The 22815-nt window shown below is 43.0% G+C and overlaps 2 protein-coding genes across 2 annotated transcripts in view; one reads left to right on the forward strand and one right to left on the reverse strand.

The window, feature by feature from the left end:
• LOC119033350 (SLX4 interacting protein) overlaps positions 1-18739 on the reverse strand; it is a 35455-nt gene extending 16716 nt beyond the window's left edge. Inside the window, exons 1-4 of the mRNA XM_037123318.1 lie at positions 18545-18739; positions 17936-17993; positions 10273-10362; positions 9430-9556 (exon numbers count right to left, since the gene is read on the reverse strand). Of these exons, the coding sequence (XP_036979213.1) occupies positions 9430-9556; positions 10273-10362; positions 17936-17962 (244 nt within the window). The 5' untranslated portion in view covers positions 17963-17993; positions 18545-18739. The remainder of the gene's footprint in view (positions 1-9429; positions 9557-10272; positions 10363-17935; positions 17994-18544) is intronic.
• Positions 18740-18831: 92 nt separating this feature from the next.
• mkks (McKusick-Kaufman syndrome) lies at positions 18832-22663 on the forward strand. The gene is made up of 4 exons (XM_037123317.1): positions 18832-20275; positions 20864-21045; positions 21304-21414; positions 21517-22663. The coding sequence occupies exons 1-4, from the start codon at positions 19285-19287 to the stop codon at positions 21943-21945; spliced, it is 1713 nt and encodes a 570-aa protein (XP_036979212.1). The 5' UTR covers positions 18832-19284; the 3' UTR covers positions 21946-22663.
• The last annotated feature ends 152 nt before the right edge of the window (positions 22664-22815 follow it).

Here is a 22815-nt window from a genome sequence, read left to right on the forward strand (position 1 = left end):
ACCAGGAAGCAAGCATCTTTCACTGCACATTCATGGCTTTCTATGTTTTTAGAAGCTTTGATTTAGTTTGTTAGACTCTTTAGCCTCATGTCTAGCTCTACAACTATTCTTATTGCTTTCCCTGGTGGGTTGAGCTTGCCAATTCCCAGGACAAGCTTGACAGGGACGTCTGGACACAGAGTTGGGAACCAGTGCAACGCCGTGGCCCGAGACATCAGCTGTTGCTCCAACTTCATAACGTCCTGCACAGCGCAGAGTTGCTCTTGGCCCTCTGCCCGGGTTCTCTCGTGCTAAGCTTACATTCATGTTTCTCTCTCACAAACAGTTTGCTAGTGCCTCCTCTGGGAATGAGTGGCCCCTTTCTGTGGCAACTGTGGCCCACAGTGGTGCAATACCCAAATCTGCAGAGTCGAGACTTTAAAGGATTTCATTCTTAGTTCCTTCAGAAAAAGATGGTCTTGCTTAATTGTTTTGAAACCCAATGCACAACAATATTATGACAGGTCAAATAAAACAGTAAACAAGCCAGCACGCCATGTTTTCAGAAATGCGGTAGATAATATTGTAACCGCTTGTATGAAGAGTCTTCGACCATCTTGTTACATACCGCAGAACTACTGCAGAAAAAAGACAGACTCCACATGGCTGGTGCCAAGGCTAGAATACTGTACTTAAGACACACACACACACACACACACACACACACACACACACACATCCCTGCAGCTTTCACCGCTTCCTGGGAAAACAATGAGAGGAAAGAAAAGTCAACAAACCAAAAGGCATCCAGAGTGACTGGGACTGTAAAATGGAACAGACAGGGGTGAGAAGCATTCAGACCTGGGTCAAAGGTAAGCCCCCATGGAATAGACTTCATTAACTTCAGTCATATCCTGAGGAGATCATTAAAACAGCTATAGAAAACATAGCCTACTTCTCACCATCTGCATTCCTGGCAGCCCATGCTGTCGTGACTCCTTCCAAAGGAATCCATAAGAATTTCTGCTCTGATATGAAGGCTTTTCTGGACTTCGTAACAGGTCCTGGTCATGCAATAGGTTGACAGCAGTGGGTCAAAATGCTCTTTGGTGTATTTATATGCACCTGGTTTTCTAAGCTGCTCAGGTTACCTGATTTCTTTAATGAAATACAAAAAGATCCCAGTAACCGGGTTTGCATTATCTGGGTTAAATTCATGAGATATCCCATTCTACATGGCAAGACTTCCGCTGAAAGAAAACAATTTTATTTTGTCTGTGCAGGATGTCTGAGCAGGATTTCTAACACAATGTTTTAGATAAAAACATATGATGATACTTCTGACAGGGAGGTGTCATTATAGCTTTTATACACTGTATGTTATACAACGATGGAAATACTTCAGTCATTTAATTTTATGATCTATCTTTGCAAGTGGATTCTAAGCTTTAGGTGCCCCACTGGTAAACACAATTTGACTGTCGCAACTGCAGTGTCTCTAGGCTCATAGGTAGAGCTAGAACTGAGGGCAAAGAGATCAGTGTGTTTACCCGCAAAGCTACAGCTCAAAAAATGCAGCAGAGCTACCGTGTGAGACAGGAGACAGTTTGTGTAAAGCACAGAGACCGCAACCAACAAAGCCAACCAATCACAGTAGGAATAGGGCAGGTTTTCTGAGAACTTCTTTGGAATCCATAATAGCCTAATAATGATCTTATATCTAAATAGTTTTGGTGTGAGAGGTCTGACACTGACCAGAAAACAGTACTTTGCAAAGTTATGCTGCAGACAGGTTTCAACAATGGACTCAAACATAGCTTACCTCTTTTACCACCTATGCAAGAATCATGTCAAACAGTAAAGAGGCTACACATGGGAGCCACAAAAGTACAGTCAAGAGCGCACAACAAAAAGTCTCTCCATGTGGTCATTTGTTTTCTATAAATTATTTATGCACTGAATTTACAGAAAATGGCCTCAAGATATTTATCACAATCTTGAAATTAAATGACCTTTATCGGGATGAGATTTCAGTCATATGGCACAGCCCTCATGGTATCGGTCCCAACAGATGGAGGGTAAGATCATAACTAGTGGTGCTGCATCCTTGCATGCAAAGTAATTAAATCGAAAACCTGACCAAAAATAAAATGGAATTAAATAAATCTAAATAAAGGAGTTTCCACAGCTGAATAAAAGATCCATTTAAAAAAAATCAGCCTCATGTGCAAAAGACGGAAAAAGTGAGTGGCCTCTCAGTCAGTTAGTCCAATGTTTCCACCAAACATTGTCCAGGTTGCAGTTTTATATATCATTAATACACCTAAATTATGCCAGCACTGCTTCAAAAACATGGCACCGGGTGGGAGTGAAATCTGATTACCCACCAGCTGCATGTAAACGCAGGTTTTACAGTAACTTGGTTATTGCAGTGCATGTAAATGCATTCTCCGATTTCCTGCCGTAACCCGATTTCTCCCATTAACCACGTTTCTAGTGTGCATGTTAATGTAGTGTCTGTATGTCAGGAGAGCTGCAATTCCCACGCAACCCCTTTATGAACAGGAGTTGAATCAGCAGGACAGTCAGACATCAGTGCCTGAGAATCCTGCTCTTTTGACATCTCTGCTTTGATGTGGACCCCCTCCCTCTGTCCTCGAGTGTGGGTGGAGAGTTGAGGCTTAGAGCGAGAAAGAGGGGTGGAGTGGTGAAGGATGAGAGAGCATGAGGAAGTTACCCATATGTAAGTGGGGGCTTTTCCTGGAAGGACATCACTCTCTGTGTGTAACTGTAACTACGGCCGTAGCGGAGCACTGTGCCTTATCATCCTGCACAACGTCCACCTGAAACAATATTTGCACATGAGTGTTCAATTTAACATTTGGGTGACCCCTTCATCGCAGTTACAAAATACGCCGCAGCATGGTAGCTCAGGCCAACCCATAATGCAGCATGTGACTAAAGTGGTGGGGAGCATTTTGGAGCACAGAACAATTATCATGGGAGAAAAAATCTAGCTCTCAGAAATGTAATCTGATGAGGGAAAGTCACAATATAAAATGTCATATTTAATCATCATTATCGCTTAATTAGCCCAAGAGGCCCCTAAATCTCTCTAAGCACTGCCACTGTTTATATTAAAAGAGCATTCAGAATGAGGACAATGCAAACTGCTTATTCTGCGTTAAGCTTCTTTGGATTAATGTTCTGCAGAGAAGTTTGTGGACTTGAGTTATGCACTGTGCTGGTATTTTAAAACTTAGACCAGGGTCTCGTTGGAGACAGGCTGTGTCTGCTGCCCTCTGCAAATCTGCTACCCTGTGTTTATGGACCCAAATATATGAACCATGTCACACGTGGCTTTTTAGGTTTTTCTACCAGTGACTGATGATAACAGGCTGTTAGGCCAAAACAAAAAAAAAATGATATGTTAAAATTGACAGAAGTTCTCTTTTTTTATGTAGTAACATGCTGACCTTATGCAAACCTAACCAAATAACCTGGAAAGCATCTGCAAATAAACTGCGCTGCTGCTGTTAAGGGAATGGTAAGGTGGGCTTTCCCGTCAAGGCAGGGCAAGTTTGGCACACAGCTAAAATAGTAATTTTCCCATCTAATTCCAGCTAATCTAGCAAATTTGAAGCAGACTTTGAAGAAAAAAAAGAAATGTAAAAGGAACATTTTCATTTGGCACTTTTCCATCAGCTTTTTTGGAATTAGTAAAATAAATAATAGCTTTGTTTTGTCCAAAACTGTCAAAAAGGCTGTACCGTTTGTAATAAATAGTAGAAGAAGTAGAAGTGGTGAAACTTTAAACAAAACCAGTTGTTTGTCACCGAACACAAATAAACCCTGAGGAAGAAGAGACAAAACCACTGGCTTGAGCTTTTGACAAAAGAATCAACTGAGGTAAATGGATAGGAAGGAAGGAGGAATCTGCTATGATGCTTACAGCAAAAGCTGCTTCTTTCTCTGATTCATAATTTTTCCTTGGCTTTTTTATTTTTGCTTTAGACACAAGTGGTTAGGCTACATAGTTAAATGTTTCTTTTTTTGTCTGTTATAAATGTGTGTCTATTCCCGACTTTGTTGTGCTGTAGATTGATAGTCTGCATAATAGGAATTTTTTTTTGAAAACTGACCAGGTGCTCCACACTGTTCCTGTGTCTGTCTTCCTGCTTGGCTTGATCTGCCATGTGCATGGTTGATGCAGCTTCTGGCAAAGGTAAAATCCAAGCGTAAAAACATTTTTGTGAAATTGAGGACAGTGATTTTTTATTGTTGTAACATTCTAGCAACATTTTCTGATGCAATACTTTCAAAATAAACTGAAAAATTTGTTGACCAAGACACACCTTTCGACACTGGTCCACAAGAAAACCCAGAGCTCAAAAGTACACATGACACGGGCCCACTTCTTTAAAAATTGAGGCAAAGAGCAGAGAAAAATAAGGACATCCTCAGTAATTCCTAAAACAAGGCATTCTGGTCAGGCTGAACACTTAGCATGAGTTCAAGAGAGTGTGTGCCATCTCCCAGACCAGATTGTGGTAAAGGGGAACAGTCACATGAATGTGATCCGTGCTCAGGCTCAGGCTCAGGCCCTAATTATATGGGAAAAGAGTGTGGTGTGACAGCTATGGCGGGGATTGCGGTTGTGTCCTAAGAGACTGCAGCTGACCCTGCGGAGAAAGGAGAAGGAGAGAAAGTGAGAAAACTTAAAGAGACGACATGAGGAGTGCAGAGAAAAGCTGACATGGAGGGCAGGGTGGCAGGGGGAGGAGAGGCGAAGAGAGGAGAGGAGAGGAGAGGAGAGGAGAGGAGAGGAGAGGAGAGGAGAGGAGAGGAGAGGAGAGGAGAGGAGAGGAGAGGATAAATGTGAAAAATACATAACAAAGGACAAAAAAAGAAAAAGAATGAAAGTGTGTGTGTGGGTATGTGTGCAATAATAGGGGGGTGGGTTAACAGTGGAGTCAGACTGTCCTATGTGTTGCTGCTGAGTAAGGCCAGGGGCTTTCAGGAAGGATTTAAAGAGCCACAGCAACACCACAAAGCACCAGGGGGAAGGGGGTTGCCCAGCAGGGGCCAGGGGAGGGAGGGGGAGTGGGGAGAGAGGAAAGGGGAAGGCTGGCTGGAGTGGCTACTCTGATCAGGATCCATTTCCAGCCTGGGCATTGGAATTCCTTTGTTCCTGTCACAGGTCTCCGTTTCCCCCTCGACTTAATCCCAGCCTGCCTCACGCCCAGTAACACAGAGCAGGGCAGGTAACTCTGCCACAGGCATGCCTCTCTATTTACAGACCAGTCCCCACATAGCAGCCACTCATATAAATAGTAATAGCTGTGGTAGCACTGAGAAGAAACAAGGTGGGTTAATGCAGGATGTCACTACAAAAATGTTTCTGTGCTTCAGAAAAGTGCTGTGAAGTGTCACAGTGGGAGACTGAAAGGTTGGCACGCATTCAGGCCCTCAAAAATAGACACCCCACACACATGCAATGGTTTATATGACTGTGCATTTTTTACAGAGAAAGTCTCATTTTGAAAGAACTGTTTTAGCCTGAGGCTGCAAGCCTTTAGAGAAGCCAAACAAAGCTAAATCTATGACAGGGCAGAGCAAAAATTAACCATCTCCCATTCGGTCTCTACACATCCTCCGCATTCTTCACTGGGAGGGAGATGGTCATTCGTAAACACATTCTCCAAAAGTAAAGCTATCCAGCAACACTTGTGCTTTTCCTGCAATGGCCGTGGCCAGGCTGCCTTAAGCCCCCTTCATAGGGCTGCCAAGAGGAGTCAGTGGTACACTGTGCAGCACTCGCAAAGCCCTCTCCCACGGCTATTAGTGACCATTCATCTGGGGAGCCTGGGAAAATGCCTCTCCAGCCTGCCGTGGCCATGGGGAAACAGGCTGGCAGGTGTTCCCTCCCCCTAAGCCCTGGCACCTGTGCAGGGAGAGGAAGAAGGAACCAGCTCTGCCATGGGCTGAAAGGGACTCTAGGTACCACTCTGCCAGGGCTCCTGGAACTCCTCTGACTGGTAGGAAGACTCTCAAACAGTGGGCTAAAGCATACCAGAGCTCTGCCTCACAGGGAGAGATCAGTGTGGCTGTATCGATGCTAACAGTAGGCGTAAGACATCTGGTAATGTGCTTTGGCAGTTTGAAATGGCATGTTAACTAAATCCGTGTAAAATGGGCCATCTCAATTTACAATCCACTCATACACACAAATATATACACCATTATGGAGTGCAACATCAGTATCCCCTTGAGGTAAAACAATACTAGAGCAAAAGCAAATGAAAATCAAGAGGGCACACAATCAGCAGTTTAAACAAGTAAACAAATCTAATGAAATGCAAAAAGCAGATATGTATTGTTCCTGGCAAACAGTCACTTGGGAAATCTGTACATCATGTTGTGTTGTCAAAGAGGTTCATGTCTGAAATGAACAGGTTTTTGCATTTCAGTGGCATCTCATGAAGACAACTGCGACACTTTTGCTGTCACACAGACCATAACCACTGGCTCCCTTCCTCAAATATCATATCAAATGACAAAAAAACTATTCCTCAAAGCACAGAGAATCCATTATCCACTCATTTTCAATCTGTAATTACTCTGAGAAATGTGGGTGTGTTCAACACGGTCTACCAGGGAGAATGCGAGAGTCCTCTCCCAAGCTCCTCGTTCCCTGGGCTTCTAAAGTCTAGCATGTCCATTCTGCTTGTCCGGAGCCAAGATGTTTGGTGGGAAAAGTTCCCTCTGTTCATCTCTCTAAAAACATAAATAAATCACATCACTATGAGCTAATCATGAAGTCTCAAGTAGCCTGGGTAAAAAAAAAATGAAGGGGGGGGCCTGGGGTTGACAGTTGGAAATTGGCCTCTGCAGTTGAGATCGGAAGAAATACCTTGGATTTATGTTGGCAGATGACATGGGATAATCCCCTCTTTGACATGTTCACTTGGTGCAAAACATACCCAACACAGCAAACATATATAAATACAATAACCCATAGAGATAACTCTGATCTAACACTTGCACTGAAGGACCTTGGAATGTTAAAAGCTGTTGATGGCTCATTTGAAGTGCCAACAGCTGAGGCTGTTACGCTGTTCTTACTGCTGTCTGTTGGCGGAAGCCCCTGTGATTTCACACTGGCACCAGCTCAAACACCGCCTCATACAAGACACCCCCCCCCCCCCATACCATCCCACACATAGCACCACATTGGCCCCAACATCAGTTCTGCTACCCTCGCCTGACACCTTTCTCTACATGCAACAATGTGCACGTGTTCTAGCACATACACATGACTCACTCCAGGCTATCTGCTCTCAAATAACATAACGAGACACACACGGATGCAAATAGGTCTTCTGCTGAAACAAATACACGCTTCCACCCGCCGCTACGGACAGTCTGAAAGTCCTGCGAGGATTAGCAGGTTAGCATTTGACCTGCTTGCAGAATAGACGACCCCTATACTTAATACCCGCCCTGAGACTTGCTGGGCTTCCCTCCCTAAGCCTATAGTCTGTCCTCCCCTTTTTATGGCTCCTGCCTGCCTGCTTACTTCTCACAGTCACAATCTCCACCTTTACTGCTCTGCTGCCTCCCTCACATGGGACAATGAAAAGACCAAGAATGTCATTACGCTCACTTAAGACCTTTAATAAGACTAGAGCACATGAGCTGTGTAGGCCTGTTTTAGGCCGCAATACCTTTTCATGTTCCGCGAGAGGGGAAAATTCTCCGATATGGTGTGGAGTCATGTTCCACTGGTTACATTCTTTTTGGCAAAGCTGCAAGGAGCCTAATCATTTTTACATGCATATTTCCCTGCTGAAATACTGATAGTCCCCTTGTTCGCACAGTGGAGCGAATTTGTGCATGTAAGTGTGTGTGTGTGTGTGTGGAGCCTCAGTCTGTGATCTCCATCATTAGAGATGTCTGTCTCTCCTCAGTCTGTCATGGGCAATATGAGACAGGCTTTTCAGTAACTTTACACTGTCAGCCTGTTCACACCTAGCCCAAGGGGAGGATATATCTCTCCAACACACTGTCGCTCTTTCTGATTCGCACTGGCTCTGTCGTGCATGAGTGCCTGTGGTACATGCCTGCAACCCGTTTGCCTGCTTATGGAGACTGTGTGTTTATCAAGAAAATGACAAAAGTTGACTGTGTTCATGTGTATATGGACACAGTTTTAGTGGACAAGGACACTAAAGTGGAGGGTAGTCGCGTGAGAGGCAGTGCTGCAGCCACAGGAGAAACTTTATGGGGCCGACTGCCCTGTAATCCCACTCTCACAGTCAGGCCTGCCCTGCTGAGTGAGCCCAGTTTAACTGCCCTTAACTGCTACCTGTGACAAACCTGTCTGCCTCACAACACGCAGCTGGGGGTTCTTCTGAAGCTACACTTACAGCGCTTCAAAGGCATGTGCGTGGGTGGCTGGAGGAATGTTCTCACGTTGGATAAACAGGGGTGAAATGAATTGAAGTGGCATCTTCACATTGGATTATAATTTATGGATTTTTCTCTCTGTGGATGTGTGTTTATGTGTGTCAGGTCAACTGCTTCTGGTGTTATCCAGTGAACTCCATGCAAAGATACACAGGTGTGCCAACACTGCACACACCAAAGGAGGGTACTAAAAATTAGGCACTTTAACTACATTTTGTGCCAAGTCAAACACTTCAACACAATGCAAAATTGCCTATCAGCTCTTGCCTACAGGTCACACCCTGGGCGTAGAGAGCCACCATGTCCCAACTAGTTCTGTTGTCTTTCTTCCCACACTCTCCTTAAAAAGGTAGCCATGAAATAAGACTGTTTTGAAACTCTGTTCCCATCTTCCTCCTCAGAGCTCAGTGGCCCACCTCCATGCTCACAGCCATACCTCTGAACTGTCTACTCAGTAGACTCTACTGTAAGTAGATACATAATGGTTTTCAGTTCATTGCCAAGGTAAACAATTGTAATAATTCAAGAGCTGATGATAGACACACCTAAGTCGAAGAAAGGGAAGACTGAGTTGACTACATTCCAGAGGAATGAGCAACGGTGAATTCAAAACATAATAAATATGACTTGTACTGATTACCAAATAAACATTTGAACTAATGCTCTAAGTAAACAGGTGAATAAGTTAGACACAATAAAGGTTACAAGATGGTAAATGGACTGCATTTATGTAGAGCTTTTCTAGTCCTATCAGTCACTCAAGTGCTTCACAATACAAGACCGCTCACATTCATTCACTGGTGGAACTGGAGCAATTATCATTCATTCCCACACTTACACATCGATGGAACAGATACCGGAAGCAATTTGGGGTTCAGTATCTTGCCCAAGGAGAGCAGGGATCGAACCACCAACCTTCCTGTTAGTGGAGAACCCACTCTAACTCCTGAGCCACATTTGCTCACGATGATGGTGTATTACCTTTCACAAAAAAGGCTGAAGCAGGTGCCAGGTCCTTCTTCTGTATGGGCTGTCTTCTATTGTGGAGGGACTCGGAGTACTGCTTAACCCTCTGGTCCACGGAATCTCGAACTAGGGCTGTGACGTCCTGCAAAGAGTGTGTAGGTATCTCAGTTAGAGATGGATTTCCATGATACATGATAAAATCTTACATTGTTAATAAGTTGTTTGTGATCAATTTCCATTATTAGGTGAACCATAAGTTGGGATATATGTGAATATCCTTACAAATGACTTGAAAAAAAGTTGTCTAGCTTTGTAACGTGCAGTCCGACATTAAACTCCTGACTGATTTTGAATTGCAACAAGGGGGAGCATGCATCTTCCCAGTCATTCCAAAAACGTAAGCCTGCCACCACTGCTAAAAGCTTGGCTTTGCTTGCTCACTGTATCCCCCACAATCGGATGTACTTTGGATTCCAAACTAAACAATGTCAGGGAGATGAGGGGTACCCCTGCAGAACCCAACCAGAACCAGACCACTATCAATCTATGTTCGCCCAACAATCTGTTTTTCCCAAATAAAGGATGCTCACTAAAAAAAGGTGCCCTAATGTCAATACAGCAACATGATGATGAACACCGGAAAAGTAGTCTCAAGTAAAAGGCAAGTAAAGCAACTCCACAAGTGGCTGGGTGGAGTGATGAGAACAGTGAACAACAATGAAAACCCCTGAAAAGAAAAGACGGAAGGCTCAAAGTCATTTCAGATTCCACGCTGCTGCTGTCATTTGAAAAGGCCCCCAGCAGAACACAAGCCATATATTCACTCACACACTTATTCACACCCACGCCCTTCTGTACCTCGATGTGGTCCGTAGTAAACCAGCTGGCGTCCTCTCGGCCGCCCAGGGGCAGAACGTGGAGATCCACCAGCACGGCAAAGTTCCCACACTGTAACACAAAGAGGAAGGACAGCCACAGGTTGCTAAGGGGCATTGAGCTCTCAGACAACAAAGGAAATCAAAGTGTGGGTGATTGACAGCGAGACAAACCACAACGACCCCCCGTGTCCTCAAACATCACCCCAGGCCTCTCTCGACAGTCCCTTCCCTCCTGTTTCTCTGTCTAGCCATCTCTCTACCAATCTCTCTTTACAAAAAAGTAAGGCCCTCTCTGACTCCTCAAATTTCACCTATCTCAGCGGAAAAACTATTTTCTTGTTCTACAAGTGTTGCAATGCAGTCAGTGCATCAGGTCCCACAAGCTCCTCAGAAAAGTCTAAAGATGTACCACATAAATGAGGATTATCCTACTTCGGATCAGAGTGGTGATAAAACCCTACAGATCTACACTAAAGCATGTTTCTGCACTATAACTTTTGAGTGTTGCAGAGAGCTGAGAAGGGGGCTGCAGAGTGGATTCCTCAAGCACCACGTCATCGTGTCAGTGACAATAAGCTACAAGGGGACAGGGAGGCCAGAAATGCCGCGGCTGGTTAAGTTGCTGTTACATCTTTCTCAGGCCAGCCTGATTATGGTTTACACTTGAGTGCAAAAGCTGCCCGCTGCACAGAGCAAATGGATGTGGGTCTCGTGTGAACTTCGCCTCTCCCCTGGACAAGGAAGTAATGGATGGACTGAGACCACCCACAGCATGACACAGTGGAGCAACAAGCAGTGCCCTAAAAACCTGAAATGATAATGCAGCAAAAAGCACTGAACTGAACGTGGGCAGCAAAGACACATGAAGACAAAACCAGGCACAGAACTGGAAAAGAGTGTGTAAAAAAAACAGAGGAGATTATTCATTTAGAGTACTTATGCACACTGAAAGCTTTGTTTTGAGCCAGCCTCGTCCCCTGAGCTGCAGTATTGCAGACAGAATGACTAAACTCTACAACCCAGACTCGAAGGATGTGACGCGAGAGAATGATTAGAGGGGTGTGTAGGGGAAGGCCCTCGCTGCTTTAGTCCTAATTCTAGACACAAGCTTACACTTCCCAGCTCCAAACTCTCTCCAGTTGTCTCCTCCTCTTGTTTGAAAAGGAATTCAGTTTGCTCCTTTGTCAAAGAATGAGACCGAGAAAGTTTTATTCACAGTTATAAAACTGAAGTTGGGCAGGGAACCTTTCATCAAGTCACACTAAAAGACTAAACACTGGCTCTGAGCAAATAAAGCTGACAAATATTCTTCTTTTATCCGTAAGAGAGAATTTTCTTCTCATTGTCTTTCTGCAAATAATTACTGATGTCAAGCTGATTTCCTGTTGGTTAACTGGGGGAGAGGGCGCCCCCATATGACAGCTCAGTGAATGTCGATCAATTTAGTCACAGCTAGCGCTGTTCTTCTGCAGGACATGTCAAGCCCTAATGTGTGCCAACTTGCATTTAAATACGTCGATGCCTCAGTGTGACGGAAACTAATGCAAAATTAATGACTTTCTAAGTCTCTAATGACTGCAATGTATTCATCTGTGATCCTCTGACTCATATTACACATTTTGACATATGTGAAAAACGGGACAGTTTCCAACAGAGTCCAAACATCAAGATGTGATGACCACAAACAGAAAATTCTCTGTACAAACTTTGCAAAAATATGAACAAAACACGCTTTCACAAAGACAAGAATGCCATGGACCAGAACAGAGCAAAACAGAGCCCCTCATGTATGAAATGTGTGCTCGTTGCTTGTCAGTATAAACTCATCCCTGCAGATCAGTATTCTCTCTGTCCTCTGCCCTTTTGTCTCACAGCGGTCCACGGATGACTGGTGGCCTCAGCTCACTGCCTCCAACAATTACCAGTGTGTGGGAAAGCCTAGCAACAGAGGGTCAGGCCTTGTCAATCAAAACGCCGAGACGGACTGGTCGATGAGCCCCACAGTGGTTTCAATGGGGTTGGGCTTGATGCATGCTGGACATGTTTTGGTATCCTGAATTTATTCTCTGACTTAGATATTAAACACTGGATATAGGAAAAGGTTTGGGGGTCTGGGGGTCTGGGGGAATCGATTCTCATGCATGATTCTCTGTTGAAAGATTATGTTTTGATGCAGAAAAGCCAATAATCGGACATTTAAAAGGGGCTCTGTGTAACTTATGTGTTGTGCTCGAAGCTGACCTGGAAGTTAGTCAGAACCCCTTTAAATGTCAGATTTGTTGTGCTCGAAGTTGACTGTTAGTTCAGACAGGAGGTCCAGCCAACATAAACATAACCATAACCATATGACATTTTATTTTTTTAAGACATTACAATGCAGAAAAGGATGGTTGGGGTCATTCATAATTATTTGATTTCCCATGAAGTTTACTGGTTCAGTCATTTTAGAAAGTTAAGTTTACTGTTAAGGTGGAAAAAAATTCTGCCTTTGTTATATATTTACATCACAAGTGTTTAATAACCACATTTGAGGGATTGCTGCTAATGTGTGCATCAGCCAATATGCAGGACGTGTTGTGTGTTGGTCTGCCTCTGGTACAGTCCTCATGGTCGAACCAAGTGGATGGTGAAATGTATGAGACATAATTCATGTGCATCTGGGTTACGTTTTAAGCTTGGCTACTTCTTGAGTTCTGGTGAGGATCACTGAGTAGGAGCAAAGATAACAGACGTAATTACGTCTTTTTATCTTGATTATAAATCATGACAAATATGTTTGAAAAGCAGCAAGTGGTCAAACTAATGTTGAGAAATCAAACATTTTGATGATTCAAGATGCATAAAATATAATTTTATAAATGCATTACAGTCCGTTGAATTGTAATTGAATTCAATCATGAGGTGCCAAGAGATTTCCATCCCTACTACACGTACACGTAAATTTCTCACCTCCACGCTAAGTTTTGATGTCATAGTTAATGGTTGTGTGGCAATGGACTGCTTCATGATGACAGGCGTTCCTAATATTCTGTCCTTTGCATGCAAATCCTGACAGGGACCACAAGATTATTCTTCATGGGTACATGTCTCAAAATAAAACAAGCTAATACCCTTAATAGCAACACAAGGTTAACTTGATCAATATCCTGGAATGAAGAGAGTCATACAGGGAGTAGCTGGGCCCTTATGGAGACATACAGCAGGGGGAATCCCCTAAAGTGGTTTTCTGCGCCTCTGATTGAGTCTGTGTTTTGGGCTGAAAGCCAGACATCTAGCGAGCCTTAGACTAACTTCCTTTTATCACATTAGAGCAGCAGACAAGGCTCAACTGGGAACTGGACATTAATGATAAACATTGGTCTGCCGCTCACACAAAAACAGCATGTGATTCCCTGGGCTTCTCAGAAATGGGGAATTTTGTGAGGAATGCAAACTAATGCAGTCACACTGATAGGAAAACAATTATTTTGCTTAGCAAAAAGTTTGGTGGAGGTGCACATTTCCCACTAAAGTGTCAATTTCTGAGTCAAGGCTTGTCTGTTCAGGTGCACCTATCAGAGCTTTTACAAAGGACATTTGTGTTGAGTGTGGCAGATAAGACAAAAAAGCAGTAGGATCTAATTTTACACAAAAGCTCTGACTACAATCACATCATGTGGTCTAAATTTGTCAACTCCCGGCACAAAGAGTGACCTGTAGATCTCTTGGCTGAACTCTGTCATGAACTATGACCTCCATGTATCCCCTTTAAAGCCCAGCTATGGCCCTTGTTTTGTGAGATCTCTGCAAGCAGCCTGATACTTTGTAGATGCAGTAATACAGACTTTGAGCAGATCCACCTAAAATCCAGTATGCCAAAACAAAAGCCTTGATAAACAACTTCAAAACAGTCCTCTCTGCAAATACTACCATGCGGTGGTGGTAACACCAGCTCTACAATATCATGACGAGGAACCTTAAGGATTAATTAATCTGACATATCCATTTATCAAATTCATGAGCTATCCCATTTTGTATACTTTGTGTGCTTTGACAAATTTAAGACAATATTCTGAGCAACTGTCGCTGTTGTTGGACAGAAAGGTTTGATAAAAGGCCAAGTTCCAGAGGAAGTTATTCTTTTCATACATACTAAAGTGGGCCAGCACGGCTTTGTCCTCTGTCTTGCACAGGCTTTTTAGAGTTATGAACAGAGGCTGAATGCTGAATGAGAGGCTGCAAGGAGTGCTACTTAATACCAAATCCTTTATTGTGCCATCTTTTGTGTGCTGTCACACAGTGAATGAATAGGACCGAGTCTTCCTGCAGGCTAAGCTCAACTTCTCTATCCTAATTCTCCCCACCACCAATCTGATATCCATGACCTGCAGGAAAAAAAGGGTTAACAGAGACAAAAACATTAGAAACATCTGAGTCTCAGGCTGCCCGCGCAGTCAGCAGCACAACATGAGAAAATTCCATGATATTTTCTGTCTGTAAATAAACAAATCCTGACTCAAGTCCGCTGGCGGCTCCTTTCCCTTTCTAGTCTTCAGGGCTCTGGTCAATATCACTCTCAGTTCCCAAAACACTCTTTACCTTCCCTTATCTCTCTCCCAGACCCGGCTCTCCATCCTCCCGCCTGTGCTGCTCTAAGTTGGGCACAGGGCCCAAACTCCTCAAGCAGCTTCACCCGCCTCCCCACCTCGCTGCCCTTTGCCATCGCTATCGCGCCGTATAAGAACCAGACCTTCTCGGACTGCACTTAGCTCAGAGGCTAACACTAACCAGCCGCAGATGTTTACACTGGGAGAGAAGGGGCAGCAGATGCGGTCTCACTCAATAAAACTTGCATCTCTCCCACTCTCCCTTTGTCTCTCTCTTTTTCTGACTTTCTCTCTCTCTCTTTCTGCAACTCTGCAAAGAACCCAGGGGAGCCCTTTAGATCTGTGGGTGTGACAACCTTGCTCTCAGGCTTTATTTGCCTCATTCCCAGCTCTTTCTGTGCTGTGAGTCACCTGGGTTTCCCCTTTAAAAAAATAAAAGACAAACGCTCTTTTCCAATTCTTCTAACCGCCACATACCAAGCAGTGAAGCTTGAGACATGATTATTACTGCAGCGAATGTTATTTACAGATACGGTGCGGAAGTGTTTTGTTTGCAAAGCTCCCTTCATTCAAGTGAATGTTAGCACACCTGAGGCCTCTTTATTTGATGATAAAAAGAGACACAACCCAAGAGTGGAATTCAAGCAGCAAGAACAGACAGGAATATCTCTAGGTAACACTCGGCAAACAAAACTAAGGCAGACACATCCTTGAGAAATTGGTAGATAGAGAAAAATAGCAGGCTGAGTAGTGTTTGGCCTCATTAGGAAATGTGAATTCTGCACAGAAATGTGGAGCAGTCCTGAGATGAAAGGGGGCGCTTGTCACCTTCTTGTGAAAGATTCCCCAAGTTGGAAAGTGTCAAAATGTTTCTAATCAAATCGCAACGACTTTGTACAGAGGCTAGATGTGTGGTCTGATATGAGCTCATCTATAAAGTGACAACAACACTAAACAGCACATAAACCTCTGACATTAAACTGCTCTGTGATACCTCAATCTTTGTTCTTAAAAAACTCTGTCTCAACCGACTACATTAGAAAGTCAGCAGTGCATATTGCTAATAGAAGGCAGATTGCAGGGCTCTGCAGCAGTAATGTCCTGGCAGACAGCAAGCGCTTCAGCGGATCAGTGTTTTAGCCTGCAGGCTCCTGAGAAGTGGCAGGTCACTATATAGTCTAAGCCTATTTGAGAAGGAGCATACCAGAACCTCCTGCAGTTCCACAGAGCAGGGAGGGAGCTGCTTTGAAAAAATCTTAGGAGAAAGAATCATAAAACAAACTGTTGAACAGCCCTGCTAAACATAGCATGGTGAATCCAGGAACATAACTCATAATTGCTCCAATAATCCTTGCTCTCTGTGCAGAGTTTCCAACACTGCCTTTATGGAAACTATGTCTTTTTCAGATTTTTGTTCTACAACATTCTGAGAAGTCAATTCATTCATTAAAAAACATGGTGGCAGTGGTGTTTTGTTTTGCGAAAGAGGAGCCCAGACTAGTGCCTTGAATGCTATTGTTTGGTCTGATCCCATCTAACATACTTGTTTGTGGTTATCTGGTTAAGCATGGTAGAGGCTGTGTGCATTTTCTCAGGCAGAGTAACACAACAGTATCATTATGTGCCCAGTGGGAAGGAACCTTCCGTGAACCTCCAGGGTTTTACTCTCCCACAACCAACTGAGGGGGTTGGTGGTGGGGTTGCCTGTATGCAGGCATGCATATGAAACAAATAAAGGGAGCGAATGCAATATCTGGTCAACTAGGCACACATAGCATTACGGAGGATGTGAGAGATCAGTGCAAATGTCTGCGGCCCTCGTCCAAAAACTCTCAATAAATGAAACATCAACAAAAGAGAAAGCAGTGGCTTTTCTTGCACTTAACAAAAACATCTGATGCGCATTATTCCTGACAGAGCATCAGACCGAGGATGAACCAGCTTGGCTTTTTAATAGAATGAGTTTCCTCTGCTCTGTATGGCCGTGCCGATTAACAAAAGGCTCTCGGGGAGGCAGTCAGATGAGATTTGCAAAAGGTGACCAGAAACTCTGAATAAAGTGTTCTGAGGGATGAATAATAACATCAGAATGTGGAGGCAGGACAGTCGAAACATGTACCTGTACTTCCCCCTAGTGGCCAAAGAATTTGTTACTGAGGACAAAACTGAGTAAAGAAGATGTTTTAAAACAAAAATGAATAAAGTAAATTGTGAGAAGAAAGCGCACAGCACATTCCTGCACTGCATATTTTACACTTCTGAACAACAGCTTTACAGTGGTTTGGTATAGACCATAATAACTCTAGCCACTTAAGCCACTTGACTGTCGAAGTTCTACTGTTTGGCAATAACACAAACATAGTTGTTTATCATGAACACTGACAAAAGCTGAGAAGCTTTAATCAAATGCAGATTCATCGTCTTCTTTAGTATCTAGTGTGCATTTTGTGTGGGGAAACATTTTGTTTAAAGTAATTATGAGGCTTTGTGGTCAGTGAAATGCACCCAAAAGCTATTTTGCTTGAAAACAATAGATTTTACAGCACATGCCATATGTACATGTTCAAAAGATACAAAAGAATGTATTTGTGAAGATGCCTGGACAAGCATCTTTTAATTTTGGTACCAGTCTTGTGTGATTAGACCATCTTGCTTTGTTACAAGCTTTTATGGCAACATATGAACTTAGCAAAAAAATGGGTTATAACTTCTTGGCTTAATCGGTTTATGCAACAGAATATAGGTACAGAATTAAATTAAGTTTGCTTAGGAAGGTTCCCAGCAAACATACTTAAAAAATCTAAAATTTGCATACTCCAACACTCTTTAAAATGTTGAATGTGGGGTTGAACACAACACTCAGTATCATATTTTTTGTGTTATTTTCTATATGTATGTTTATCCCAGGCCTTATTCAACAGTAGGCTCACAAAACTACTGTTGAGCCTATTTATCTCCATGGGGGAAATTGGGGAAAACTATAATACCCTATAACTCAGTATATTTCTTTAATACAACACTGCAGTAGGCTCTGTGTACTAATTGATTTTCACTTACCTTAATAACAATTTTTTGAGGAGCCATTGTAGTGAACACAGCAGTCAGCTTGTTTCACCTGGAAGTAGTGCACAATCATGGATTACACACAGTTGCCTAAAACATACACTGTCTAATAATTTTGTATGTTCATACTTGATAATAATAATAATAATAATAATAATAATAATAATAATAATAATAATAATAATAATAATTGCTGACAGAGCTTTTGAAAGGCTGTCTTAATCAAAATAATGTAAATCCTGACGTTAACCGACATGGATGGTAAACGAGTCTAACCGAGCTAACACAGATTGGTAAAATTTTGTGATAACGTCATATCCATAGAGCTCGTTTTAATATATTCAGACTGTGAATATATAGACTAAATAAATATGGCCAATTAAAATGCAGCTAAATCATTTTCGTCGTTATATCTAATTAGAGTTTATCTAGCTTGTTACTCATTAGGTTAACTTCTCGGTTCATTTAATGAGAGCAGCTGGGCTCACAAGACGAATGGCCAGTTCTAAGAAACAACAACAATAACACTGCAGAAGTCTTAGAGTAACATTCGGTCAATATTACGCTGGGTAAGAACCTTAAAATTGACAACAAATTTCATACCGCCAACAGTTTTGAAAGGGAGGCTTCAGGAGATGACGTCACAACCGCTTGGTTTGTAGTCCGAGGACGGCAAAAGGTTTCAGCGGATGACTCTTGCCAAAAAAACACATCACGGAAATACTAAGCAAGGTAAAAATTAAAAATAAATAAATAAATAAAATAAAAATTAAATGGCCATCTTTGTTTTTCAACGGGACATTAAGTACTGAATGAATATGTGTCGTTACAGTAACAATTTCTAAAAACGTCCAAAAGAATGCGACTGTTAATCGAGTAGGACCCGGCAAGGACCCAACGCGGTGACCGCTGTCATGGCAACGACCCGCATATTGAAGAAGCCTGTATCAACGTCCACGTTAAATGTTATGGACATGTGTCTAAATATGATCTTTAATCGGATAATAGCGAGTATGACATTAACTTAACTTTATTCTGATTGCATTAATGTACTATGGTTGAAGTTGTATCAAGTTTTTTGTTTATTTTCTGGTCAGGCACTGCTGTAAGTGTCACTACCCGAGTCGTGGCAAGTAAAGGCGCTTAACATGGATGCAGGAAGTTGGCGTTTTCTATCAAATAACTAAAATAGCTTAAAGGACACTGTAGTCGTCTCTTTTTCGTCATTTAGAGAGTAAACTCACTACTAAAAGTTATACGAAGCAACTACTGTAACGTTTTCTTGTCGACAATGATCTTCCGGTGAATCTGCTGTGCCAGTGCTGTCAGAAAGTGTTGATTCAATGATGTCTCGGCTCGCCAAGAAATCTCCATCTCTTTGTACGGATCAACCACTGGACAACACTGATATTTGTAACAAGCTTTATTTGCTTCGTCAGCTCCTGACGTCTTGCTTTGGTCCGAGAGGAAGACTAAAACAGGTCCACAACAACATTGGAGGGCGCGTTGTAACTACCTCAACCTCCTCAGTTCTCCTGTCAGCTGTCTCCTCCTCACATCCTTTCATCAATTTGATCAAAACCTCCATTTTCAATCACGTCTCTCGTTTCAGTGACTGTGGTTTGTTTGCTGCTATTCTCTGTTTGTCTATCATTGAGCGAGCAAAGCAGTCTGGTCTCAGAGGAAGTGTGGTCATCAAAGTGAACAAGCACTTGCTGGATTTGTGTACTAGTTACCTACGACAAGAGGACTGTGGTGTTAGAGTGAAGCTGGATTTCTGCAGCAGCCAGAACTTGATCAAATTAGCTCGCAGCAGCATCTCTAGTAAACCGGCGTGTGTGCTAACAGAGCAGGAGACACTTCACATCAGCAGGTTGGCTGTCCAGGCTTTTCTGCTGACAGTTCCCTGTAACAGCCCAGGAACTACTGTCACCCTTGGCAAAACAGTGATTGTCTCTGTTGAAGGTCACTCGGTGCTGAGCTCCTCAGTGTTTCCAGGTCTACTAGTGGACACGCCTGATGTCTTTCACCTCAACAATATAGAGTGCCTGCATTCAGACCCATTGCGCATGGTGTTGTTTAGTGCATCTCTTGCTGGGGATCTTTCTGAACTAGGAGACGGGAGAATTGAGGTGCACCCAGATGTAGACACAGATTCACAGATCTTAGATCAGCTCCTGGAGCTCGGCAAACAAGTGGTTAAAGATGAGGTGAAGCTCTTTGTATGCCAGAAGGTGATCCACCCAGTTTTACAGCAATACCTGAGGAGTCGTGGTATCATAGTGATAGAGCGACTGGGAATCACTCTAATGGAGCCACTTACTCAGCTGACAGGTAGGCCTCTACATGTTTTAATCCTGGGTAGACCAAATTGACACAATGAGGTGTGTTACAGGTGTTGAGGAGTGCTACTGCACATGTGAAAAAAGTAGCCTAAAACCTTTTTTTGTCTAGAAAGGAACCTGCGTGTAATCTAATATATTTCTGCCAGTGATGTCACTCAGTGGCTCAGTTGCATTGTGGGTAATGTAGGTAAACACCTGTGTCTGAAAATCTGTTGGACGCATTACGGACAGTTTAAAAACAAAAACTCAAAATCGTCACAGCAGAACCAGAGGTATTGCCTTGATTACATGCATTCTTCTTTCTTTTCAAAACACTTTCCTTTATTAGATTACATGCTGCTTCCTCTTAAGCCAAAAGGCTTTGTACTATTTTTTTGTGTGTGTGTAAATTCACAGAGTGACCCTTTAATAATTTATGCAGGGGAATTGGGGATTCCTGGGGACAGAATACTGGAATGTGTGTAAATGTGATCTTTGTAATGTTTGCATTCTTTCAGATGTGAAATCATGAAAGTACATATGTACAGTGCACTGTCCAGTTTTGCGTATCTTTAATTTCTGTCCACTTAACCAACAGGTGCCCAGCCTGTGGCCACACTACACACCGCAATCCCACCCCAGGCCTATGGTGAGGTAAGGGATCTCACTATTAGGCAGTTTGGATCCAAGACAATGCTGCATTTACAGCCTCCTGGGGAGTCGGCGAGCTGTACGATGATCCTCTGTCACAGGAACGAGACAATGTTAAGTGAGCTGAAGGTAAGAGGAAGTGAGGCGTGTGTTGAGACCGTAGTTTTGGCTCCTGGGGTTTCACTTCTTTCTGTAAATATGATTAATAATAAATGGCCCCATAAAGCTCGACTAGTAGAGTGTTTCACAAGCAAAGCCGGTGGGAGAGACTCAACTCTTCTACAGCACTTTTGATAAAAGCATCCATCCATGAAATGGATTCCAACATCAGATGACATGAGATGAGAATGACAGATGAACTGATGTGTTGGTTTTTGTCTGTTGAAGGTGGTGTGCCAGAAGACAGAGCATGTGCTGAGGCTCACCCTGAGGGAACCATCCGCCTTACTCGGTGGTGGGTGTACTGAGACCCACTTAGCTGCTTATATCAGACACAAGGTCAGAGTCACTGTTCAGTCTTAAACCAGTCTAGTATTATTGATTCCACTTATCTCCACAGCATTCTCATTTAACCATGTCTTCATTATACCATATTTTTAGACCATGAAAGAAGTCACAGAGGCAGTATCAGCGCTAGGGTGCTCACAGACTGACTACCTTCTTGGCGTAGAGGGATTCTGCCGCTCTCTGGAGTCTGTGGCCACAGCGCTGGAGCACGACGGTGGGAATTCTTTAATCGACCTGACTCACGCTCACCACTGGACTCTCCCTGCAGATGTCATGAAAGAACATATGGAGCACAATTTGGGCCCCTGTGGCTGCGGACTGGTGGAAAGTATTCCAGATAAGAAGTGGACTTATCTACACACTAATTACACACAGCTCTCACCTGCACCACTGGCCAGAGACACCGCTGTGCAGCCACATGTGCTCGACTCCTTCACTGCTAAAGTCAATGCATTGCAAGTCGCTGTAGAAACTGCGAATCTTGCCCTAGATGTGCAATATGTTATTCAAGACATGAACTAGTAGAGCAGATCTGTTATTCAGTGTGGAACTCAGTGAGGAATTTATTCAGTTTTTAATTTTCAACTGTAATATTAAGTTCAGACACTAGATGTTAGTATTGTCTCAAGTGAAACTTGATTGAATTTGGTCTGGTGTCAGTCAGAGGGAATGTCTTGCCTCTGTCCTGTTGTTGTATTGTGATTTACCACTTTGTTAAGTCGTTAAAGGGTAATTCCAGCAATCTGACACATTAAAGCGTGTTTACAGGGTTGGGGAGTACAGATTGGAACCCACAACCTCGTCTTACACTCAACTACAGTGGCTCGTAAAAATGTGGGGGGAAAAAATGTGAAAGGCCCTCTCTAGAGTCGGCGTTCTCTTTGTCCATTCTGGGCTACTGTAGAAACTGGGCCAACTCCGTGGAAAAGGACTCGCTCCCTCTGTAGATATAAACGGCTTGTTCTAAGGTTACTTAAACACAACAATACTTAGTTTCAAGTGATTGTGCACTAATGAAAACACAAGTGTGAATATTATTTTCCTTCCTGGCACTGGAAGAATTCGGCTGGAAGTAAGAAGACAAACCTGTATGACCGATACCAAATTCCCACCCTTTTTTGTTATTGTTTTTTTTGTTCCATTACATTATCTTACACCAACAATGTTGCCAGTCTCAACCTGCTGATATTCTAGGAAACTACCTGAAACACATGCAAATACAAAGACTAACCTCAGGCAATTTAATGTTCTCCTAGAAGTGCCTTCTTGTTCATAATCATACGCAGTGGTTTGTGTTTGGTGACATGCAGTATAATGAGCTGTGTTATTTGTTACATATAAGTTATTTAGCTGTCAATCTGGATAAATTACTTGCATAAAAAAGTGAACTTG

The sequence above is a fragment of the Acanthopagrus latus genome, chromosome 15, assembly GCF_904848185.1.
Source record: "Acanthopagrus latus isolate v.2019 chromosome 15, fAcaLat1.1, whole genome shotgun sequence".
Lineage (NCBI taxonomy): Eukaryota > Metazoa > Chordata > Actinopteri > Spariformes > Sparidae > Acanthopagrus > Acanthopagrus latus.